The sequence below is a fragment of the Gastrolobium bilobum genome, unplaced genomic scaffold, assembly GCF_033153095.1.
Source record: "Gastrolobium bilobum isolate Gb01-03AN ecotype WA unplaced genomic scaffold, APGP_CSIRO_Gbil_v1 utg132442, whole genome shotgun sequence".
Lineage (NCBI taxonomy): Eukaryota > Viridiplantae > Streptophyta > Magnoliopsida > Fabales > Fabaceae > Gastrolobium > Gastrolobium bilobum.
In genome coordinates this window covers 21604-31605 of record NW_026898106.1, presented here as the reverse complement: position 1 = coordinate 31605, position 10002 = coordinate 21604, and the positions used below count along the sequence as shown (strand labels likewise).

The following is a 10002-nucleotide window of genomic DNA, read 5'->3' as shown; positions in this document are numbered from 1 at the left end:
TTGGGTTCATCTGATTCTTCCTCATTGCAGAATTTTTGTTGAATCTCTGCATGAGGTTCTGTGTTTTGGAGCCAGATCTGAGAAAGGTGAGTCAACGCTCTCCAATTGTATGTCAAAATTCAGTGATAATTCATCACTTCACTAATGTAGGATAATGAGATGGTTGTCTTTGTTTATTGAATTCAATTGTTATTTTCTTTAATTTGTGTATTGAAAATTTAAATGGGTTTGCATTAGTAGGTAGTAAATTGCCACTGTTTTTTTCTCTTCATGTCAAAGAGAAAGGCTTTTTTACTTTGAGTGTAGTTGAGCTTTGTAATGTCTGTGTGTTTCTGATATGTGCCTATGTGCTATGGCTATGGTCATTGTGAGAAATAATGACTTTATTGTTGCTATTTCAGGTTATGATGTTAAGACAGCCTGGTGAATCAGAAAAGTTTGTTTTGTAGTGTTGTGATTTAGTATGGCAAGAGACTTGTTAGATTTGTTCTCCATGAAAAAATGGAGGTGCTCTTGGTCTCTTGCGGCAACAATTGCTTCTGTTGTGGCATTGGCTTCTGTAGTACATCTGTTCTTTTTCCCTTTGACACCTTCTTTCAGTTACTTTAAGCTAGCTCCGGACTCCTGCATTCCCCCAACCAATGCATCAGCAGAATTGCCAAGCAACCCTGACCGGGAAGAACCTGCGATTGATTTAAAGCATCAGTTCCCAGTTGACTTGCACGGAGCAGTTGTTTATCGGGGTGCACCATGGAAGGCTGAGATTGGCCGGTGGCTTGCAGGTTGCGATTTTGTTACGAAAGAAGTCAACATTTCTGAGGTGACCAGTGATACCTTTAGCTTGTTTTTCCCTCTTTTTGTTTATTTGTCTTCTTACTGAGTTGTTAATTCAGAGGTTTTGTGTCTTTGCTAGTTGTTAGTTTTTCAGAAGTTGTATGGTTGTTATTGGCATTGACTTGATCCCTGGTTACCAAAAGTAATCTTACTCTCTAATAATATGGTTGGTTAACAGATAATAGGTGGCAATAACTGCAAGAATGACTGTAGTGGCCTGGGGGTTTGTAATCGAGAATTGGGACAATGTCGATGCTTTCATGGTTATGCTGGTTAGCTCTCTTCCCCCTTATTTCATTTTATTTGATCTGATACATGATGCTTAATAAGAAACATCAAGTAGAAGATAACTCATTAATAATAATATTGTACTTCTAACTTTCTCATAACATTTATTAACTCTCTTAATATATTGATAATATGAATTCTAGAGTTTATGGGGACACTGATATTCACATTCTTTGCTGACTGGTAAATCAGACAACACAATCACTATCTCAAAGACCTATTGAGGTGTTAATACCCAAGCTCACCTTATAGTCATTGTTCTCAAATGAAGAGGTGTTGTTACTAGTTAGATACAAAGGTCTTTACAGATTGGTCTGCAGTCAAGCATTTAAATCCAAGTTATCTCCCGCAACATTTATTCTACCAGTTAATGGCGTATGTGTTACTTTTTGTTTGGGAATAAATTCTAAATTAAGTTCTGTATATCCACAGAAAACCTTGAAGAAAGAACCAGAAGATAGATGTTCACTTCAAACATGAAAATACTCTTAATTTAAATTGGTATATCAGATGTTTCTGTTTTGATTCTTATGAATTCCCTGGATTTTGTAGGGTATCAGATTTGCTATAATAATGTAGAGCAAATATTTGTATTAACAAACAATCTTCACTAGGGATGCCTTAAGCTATTCTTGGGGAGGGAGGGAGAGAAAAGGGAAGGAGGGGGGGGGGGGGGGGGGGGGGGGGGGGGGGGGGGGGGGGGGGGGGTTGATTCATTTTGTGATACCATTACTGGGATTTTTGCGTACCTGGATTTATCACACTGGAAAGTCTGGTTCATGGTAACTTCTCTGGGAGAAGTTTTGTCAAATTTATTTGTGTGCTTCATAATTTCTCATTGATACTTATAGTTGGGTTCCAGTGAATCATTATGTTTATGATCTTGTGCCAGTTGCTGGCACCTCATTTAGCACCTGAAGAAAAACAAATATTTCACAGCATCACCTTAAAAATTTCAATCTTTGCTTCCCCATGCCTGCCTCCTCAATTCTTCTCTTTATGTATGTATTGTCTCTTGATTATAAATAAGTTGTGTTGTAACTCTTACTAGTTACTTCTAATTCATAACTAGCTTTTTCTTTTTATATTAAGAGGTAACATACATTGTTTACATTCTCCAGTTTGCTTGAAACTGAACAAAGAAAGAATACATAACTTGTTGCACAAAAGAATATTGAATTCATTATTTGGTCTGAAAAATCATATTGTATCTGAGCTGACAGGAGATGCATGCACTGAGAGATTAGAATTGGAATGCAACCACCCAGGATCACCAGATCAGCCATTTGGGCGATGGGTTGTCTCAATTTGCCCAGCTAACTGTGACAAAACAAGAGCAATGTGCTTCTGTGGAGAAGGTACAAAATATCCAAATCGACCACTGGCAGAGACATGTGGGTTTCAATTTAAGTATGTAAAATCAAATTCCTAATACTGAATTTCATTGGTTAATTTTCCCAATGTACCAATGAAGTCACACTCCTTACATCTGTTTCAGTCCACCTTCTGAACCTGGTGGTCCCAAACAAGTGAATTGGACAAAAGTTGACCAAGACGTATTCACAACTAATGGTAGCATACCAGGTTGGTGTAATGTAGACCCAGATAAAGCATATGCTGGCAAGGTGAAATTCAAAGAGGAATGTGACTGCAAATATGATGGTCTTTGGGGCCGATTTTGCGAAGTCACTGTTGAATCTGTTTGCATTAATCAGTGCTCTGGACATGGCTACTGTCGTGGTGGATTTTGTCAAGTAATTACTTTGTTTATTAATGTGGCTCCTATCTTTGGTGTCCGACTTGTTTACAAGAAGAAAATTTTTCTTAACCATCTATTATTTTTTAATTTTCAGTCATAGGGATTGGCTTATGGCAAATAATTACTACTAAGACATATTTGATAAAGAATATTATTTTAAAACTTCTAAGTTCATTGAGAAAAAGTCTTAAAAATCCGTAGAAAATTTTCTGCTGACTAGATATCTTTATTTAGGAACCAAATAACTTGAAACTGGAGGAGAATAAACCTGGAAGGAAAAACAATGATATAGAGAGAAATGGAAGATTGATGAAGGATTGAATTGACATGAAAAAAACAGCACAGGCTTACAAATGTGGAAACCTTCTCTAGAGATGCTGTTTCCATTTCTGAGAGTTTGTGATTTTTGTTGTCAGTGTTGAGGGTCTAGGAACTTAGAAGCCTGTAAGGTGAAGCTATTTTAGGTTGAGTAATAATTACAAGATTGAAATCGCTTTGAAATACTAAATGACAGTTATTTCCTATCCGAAGACTGAAATAATGTCTAATTTTGTTCCGTTAAATGAAATTGATAAGTTTCTCGAGGGTAACATCAGTAAGATAAAATGAAACAACTCTAACATCTTGTGCTGTATGAATTCTATTTGTTTTCTATTCAATGTCTGTAGATAAACTGAATGTTGTATATATTTGGCATGAGAATGGCTCATTTCCATCCAATGTCAGTAAATAAACTGAATTTAGTGTATTTTCAGTGTGACAATGGCTGGTATGGAGTAGATTGCAGCACTCCATCTGTGATATCTTCTATAAGAGGGTGGCCTAGTTGGCTTCGTCCTGCTCGGGTTGATGTTCCTGACAATAGTCATGTCAGTGGAAAACTTATCAATGTTACTGCTGTGGTGGCAAAAAAGAGGCCTCTTATATATGTTTATGATTTGCCCCCAGAATTCAACAGCCTGCTATTTGAGGTCAGGATAATCTGAGTGCCACTCTTGGTTACATCCCAAGATCAAGTTTTGATGTTTTTCAATTTTAATTTTTCTTTTATTCTTTTTTTATTATTGTAGGGACGGCATTTTAAGTTAGAGTGTGTAAATAGAGTTTATGATAGCAATAATGCAACAATATGGACAGACCAACTGTATGGTGCTCAGGTATTTCATGACTTTTAGATAGGAGCACTTCAGTTGATCAAATATAAAATTTGTTGCAATATATTTATCCTGTGCTGCTACTTGTCTGCAGATAGCACTTTATGAGAGTATGTTGGCTAGTCCTCATCGAACTCTAAATGGTGAAGAAGCAGACTTTTTCTTTGTTCCTGTTCTTGATTCATGTATCATAACTCGTGCTGATGATGCTCCTCACTTGAGTATGCAGGTAAATTTTATTAACTGTCAAATGTACGTTATTTCCTGTGGCATGTGTCTGAGACAGACTGCCCCAATGTTACAATATCTGTGATTAATTGGATGATAGTCCCTACTGACATCTATGTTATGTTGTACATGGATTTACTTTCCATCGACGTGCATAAGATCTAAGTATTAATTTCATAATGAAAAAGGCAGTTGCATGTAATGTTACGTTGAGTTCATCGGCAGACCCACACTATTGCAAGTGTGGGCAAATGCAGACACAAATGCATGGAGTTGGTACTCAAAAATGATCTTGAATTTCAGTTTACTACGTTAGGCAGTGGCCAGCTTAGAGAAGATGAGGAATTGGACAGTGTGCGGCACAAGACAATGCCTCAAGCTAGCTTCCAACATAGGAAATCAAATCCCAATTCATTCAAAAGACAACGATAGCTCACTGTATTTGTGCTGCCTAGACTTCTACAGTTCACAGATATTATTAAAATTATATATAAAATTATTAAAATGACATTCACTTAATGTTTTTAAATTTTAGCTTAATAAAAATAATTATATTATATTTTAGCTTATTAAAATGACAGTTCACAGATATCTACAGTTCACTGCCTCTTACTTATGATATATAATTATATTTAATATCAAAATAATAATAAAAATGGTGCAAGATTATTTTGCATTGCTATAAAAATAAAAATCTTAACAAATAATTATTGCCTGAAATTGTGATAGCTTAGTTGACTCTTGATTACTATTTTTTATGTTAAGTTGAAGTTTTCTTTTCTTGTTTATATTCTTTTTTCTTTTTAATGCATTTAAAACTTTAAAAAAAATAAAAATTGGGGGCGCTGCCGCCAAACCCCGCTGCTAAATATGCAGACATAAATAAAATTTTCTGAGTCCGCCACTGGTTGAGTTATTTGTTACTTTTTTGTTCTTAGTTTCTTACTATCAGCAATGCTCAGATGATGTTTTGTTATTCTTGGGTTGCATATATGAATTGTAATATGTAGATATATCCATGTAACATTAGCCATAGATTCCACATTTTACACTGTTATTTCTCACTTAAATCTACATTTTCTTGTGCAACGTTCAGGAGCATATGGGGTTGAGGAGCTCTCTCACTTTGGAATATTATAAGAATGCATATAATCACATTGTTGAGCAATATCCTTATTGGAATCGCTCATCAGGAAGAGACCACATCTGGGTATGTGTAAGAGGATTTTTTTTTTTCTGCATTGAAGTTTTTTTTATGAAGTAATGTTTACTTTATTTGCTGGGGAGAAGCATGTGTTAATAATTTCACTTTTGTTTTTTAAGACAGTCTTTTTCATGGGATGAAGGTGCTTGCTATGCCCCTAAAGAGATATGGAATAGCATGATGTTAGTTCACTGGGGAAACACAAATACAAAGCATAACCATTCAACCACAGCCTACTGGGCTGACAATTGGGATAAAATTGCTTCCGATAGAAGAGGCATTCATCCATGTTTTGACCCTGACAAAGATCTCGTGCTTCCTGCTTGGAAACTTCCTGATGCTAATGTGTTGACTTCAAAATTTTGGGCCTGGTAAGAAATTAATTGTTACCTCAGTCATCTGCTTTGTTTTTCTGGTCTTGTAATCTATTTATTCAAAATAAATAAATAAATATGTTGTTGATGTTGATGTTGTATATTCCATTTGTTCAAATTCTTGAAATAAAAAATGCAACCTTGTTATGATTTGTTTTCAGGCCCCATGAGAAGCGTAAAACACTGTTCTACTTCAACGGGAATTTAGGACCAGCTTACCCTCATGGAAGACCAGAAGATTCGTAAGTTTTGCTAGAAAACTGTTTTGGATTTTTTGGAAGGAAGCAATAGCATGGTGCATATTGTGTGCTAAAAAATGTTCAAATTGTCCCTAGTTAGTAACCTTGACATCCTTTTGCTCAATTTTTTGTATGAAATTGAATAGTCTCACTCACTTTCTTCTTAACTAACACCATTGGATATATTATTGATCACCTGAAGTTACTTCAGTTTTGGATATTTTATTGCAATGTAATAGAAGATCCAGTTTCAAGTTTGTTGGAAATGATGCAGGTATAGTATGGGTATCAGACAGAAACTGGCAGAAGAGTTTGGATCAAGTCCTGACAAGGATGGAAAGCTTGGGAAACAGCATGTCAAAGATGTCATTGTGACCCCACTGCGTTCTGAAAACTATCATGCGGATATAGCAAGCTCTGTTTTCTGCGGAGTTTTTCCAGGAGATGGTTGGAGTGGACGCATGGAAGACAGTATTTTGCAAGGATGCATTCCTGTAGTCATTCAGGTATTAAGTTATGCTCTTCTTTTTCTTTTTCTCAATAGAATCGATTTATAAAACGACTTTGTTAAGCTCGCCGTCAAAATTATTTCAAGTTGCTAGCTAGCTTTTTGATCCAGTGAACTGGCTTTGTCACTGCTAAGAGAGTTTAGGGTTTAGTGGTTGTTAACAGAATGATGATTCATAATGTATATATTGTCACAAGGTGATATATATTGGAAATAATTTGTGGTTCTTCTTCAGAATGTTTTCATGGATTTACTTCCCGTGAGTACTTAAAAAATGATTCAGGGCTATTGATTAGTGATGAAAGTAGCTTATTTAAGCTTCCCTCTTCATGTTAATACTCTGTTGTATCTTTCAAAATTAATTACTAAATAACTGAAATTATCAATGATGGTAATTATATGCCTTTTGCCTTTTGTTTCCTTCGTTCTGTAGGATGGGATTTTCCTTCCGTACGAGAATGTGTTCAACTATGACAGCTTTGCTGTTCGAATACCGGAAGAGGAAATTCCGAACATGATAAAGATTCTTCGGGTGCTTATTTCTCCCCTTTTTTCTATAAATTGTTTTTGGATGTTCCATAGTTGATAATACAATTTAAATCAGGAAAATTTGCATAAAGTTGTCTTCCTAGGCAAGGTTGTTTGAGTGGTTGGCGATCTGCTTCTTCTTGCAGGGATTCAATGATGCAGAAATCAAATTCAAGTTGGCAAATGTTCAGAAAATCTGGCAAAGATTCTTGTATCGTGATTCTATTATGCTCGAAGCTGAAAGGCAAAAAACTGCTTTGGGACATGTTGATGATTGGGCAGTTGAAATCTTAAAACTGACAGAGGATGACGTCTTCACCACTTTGATACAGGTATATTTATCATCCATTGTCAAAACCATTTTAGAATATATTATTCTCTTCTGCAAGGTGCTAGTAACTAGAGGCTTTTTAACCCTTTTGTCCCTTATTAATTAAAAAATAACCATTTTGCCACTGTTCCAAAACTATACCTCAATCTACCTCTCTTTAATCGATTACACCAAATATTTAATCGGCTACTCCAAAAATTTTGACCTAGTCGATTACATAATCGATTAAATGAAAAGAAAGAACATAAAAAGGTGTGTTTTATGTTATGCCATTTCTATCCTACTTAAAGTTCTCACTTCTCAGTGTGTTTTATGTAACCATAAAAAGGTAGACCTAGTACTAGACTGATTGCTACCACTTCCTCAAGCTCATCTTATCCTTTCATGCACTTACTCTACCAGACAGCCATGCTTCATGCGGTTCTAGAATACAAGAACCTCTGTGACATTTTTTCTTTTCATTTAATCGATTATGTAATCGACTAGGTCAAAATTTTTGGAGTAGTCGATTAAATATTTGGTGTAATCGATTAAAGAGGGGTAGATTGAGGTATAGTTTTGGAACAGTGGCAAAATGATTATTTTTTAATTAATAAGGGACAAAAGGGTTAAAAAGCCAGTAACTAGATATCATTATACTCAAACCTTGAACCATGATATGCTGTATCGTTAAGTGCAAAGTGGAAAATATATAATTAACTTATGCAAATTATTGGTATATTTGTGTCTGTATTTTATCTTTTGACCTTTAGTTTTTCTGTTACATAAGGTTCTGCATTACAAGTTACATAATGAACCTTGGAGGAAACAAGTTGGAGTTAACAAGAAGTTTGGATTACCTAAGCAGTGTCTGGTTGGCAACAACTAAGGAGTTTGATTGATGTGAAAGTTATTTGGAAGACTACGTTGCCAAGATCCTTTTTGAGAAGTAGAGGGGAACGGATAACCTTTCTTCTATATATTTTAAGGAGCCAAGATTAAAAACAATTTGGCTTCGTGTGTATAGCAGGGTGAAGGTCAAGTTCTAAAAGATGTTACAATCTTCATTGCATTAAATTATTCAACCAGAATGGACATACATGATTCTTTTTCCCTTCTCACATAAATGTGTGCATGTAAAGTGCATTTTTTAAGGCCTTTGTCTCAGGCAAACAGACTGGAAATGTAAAATAATTTTAGGAAAAAATTACTCTTATATTACATGTGATAATTTTCTCTCCTACACACCCTTCGATAACTGTGTCACCTTTTTTCTTTTCTTTTCTTTTTATTTTTCAGGTGGTAGAGTCCACAAATTTATCTCTATCACATGAGATAACTTATCTCCTTTAAATGAGATTAATAAAATCCATAATTTTAATTACAAAAGATTTGTTTTTGGTAAAAAAAATATTACAAATTTCTTTTGTTTGTTATTTTTTTTGTTCCCTGGATATTATTAAGTAAACGTTACAGGTTTTGATTTGGGTTGGCATCATGGTATTTATACTGTACTTTGCAGCTATTAAGTACGGATACTAAACGGACACTGCACACGTGACATGGACACTCAGTGTCGAAAAGATAGGATACTAGGGCATTGCAAGGCGGATGAAGGTACAGGAGAAAGGGGCAACTACCCAACTTTGAAATATGATGTAAAAATATGAAAATATCATTTTCACAAAATTCAAGTTTCCCAATTTAATTTTGGGGTAGGATATTGTAACAACTAATTAGGGTTACTACTAATATTATTATCAATCAATTTCACCATTAAATCGATTATATTGATCCAATGGTTATATTTATTTTCATCTTTGTATGGGTATGATTCTCCATATTATGATTTTCCATATTTAATGTTTTTTAACATTAAATATGGGGATCATAATCATACAAAGATAAAAACAAATATAACCGTTGGATCCACATAATCGATCTAACGGTGAAATTGATTGGTAATAACCCTAGTTGATTGTTACGATATCCTACTCCTTTAATTTTTCTCCTTCAATTTTATTTTCCCGTGAGTTTTTTTTTCCTCCTCCACCTTCGTTATCCAAACCTAACAGCAGATAGCTCTATTTCAGACTCATTATTTGCATCTACATATTGATTCATCTCCTCTCAAATCTCAATCTCCGTTATTGGAAGTTGGAACATTTGCTTCGTCCTCCATCAGTGGTCTAGTTGTGTCGCAATTCGTCCAGATCTAAACCAGACTCAGCTAGCCGGCAGCTGCTCGCAAGCCACGTTCCAGATTAGACCTAAATTTATATGTACTTGAACTTATCGAGTGTCCACCCTTCATTAATTTCCTGGATCCGCCACTCATTGCATGGGAACAATGAGTGCCACACTTTTTGCAAAAAAATTATCTGAATGCCACACTTTACAAAAAAGTTTTCAAAATGACACGTCATTTAACTCGCTACAATATCTGGCGAGTTAGGTGTTGACACGTGGCAGAAGGTGCATGGCCACGTAAGCCGTTGTGCAGTGCAGCGTGATTACGTGGCGTCAAAATAACACGTGGCAATTCTGACACATGGCAAACATGCTATGCAGCATAG

The 10002-nt window shown here is 35.3% G+C and overlaps 1 protein-coding gene across 1 annotated transcript; it reads left to right on the top strand.

The window, feature by feature from the left end:
• The first annotated feature begins 463 nt into the window (after window positions 1-463).
• On the top strand, window positions 464-8549 carry LOC133312926 (uncharacterized). Its single transcript, XM_061514207.1, has 14 exons — window positions 464-820; window positions 1013-1106; window positions 2346-2532; window positions 2621-2876; window positions 3637-3852; window positions 3952-4038; window positions 4130-4264; window positions 5360-5473; window positions 5591-5838; window positions 6003-6083; window positions 6355-6586; window positions 7022-7120; window positions 7263-7448; window positions 8217-8549. Exons 1-14 carry the CDS (start codon window positions 464-466, stop codon window positions 8313-8315), a joined length of 2391 nt encoding a protein of 796 aa, XP_061370191.1. The 3' UTR covers window positions 8316-8549.
• The last annotated feature ends 1453 nt before the right edge of the window (window positions 8550-10002 follow it).

Bases quoted from the DNA above. Each gene is read 5' to 3' on its own strand.
- LOC133312926 (XM_061514207.1), top strand. From the start codon at position 464: ATGGCAAGAGACTTGTTAGATTTGTTCTCCATGAAAAAATGGAGGTGC. The intron at 3,853-3,951 runs GTCAGGATAATC...TTATTATTGTAG, and splicing joins TCAACAGCCTGCTATTTGAG to GGACGGCATTTTAAGTTAGA. The intron at 6,084-6,354 runs GTAAGTTTTGCT...GAAATGATGCAG, and splicing joins CATGGAAGACCAGAAGATTC to GTATAGTATGGGTATCAGAC.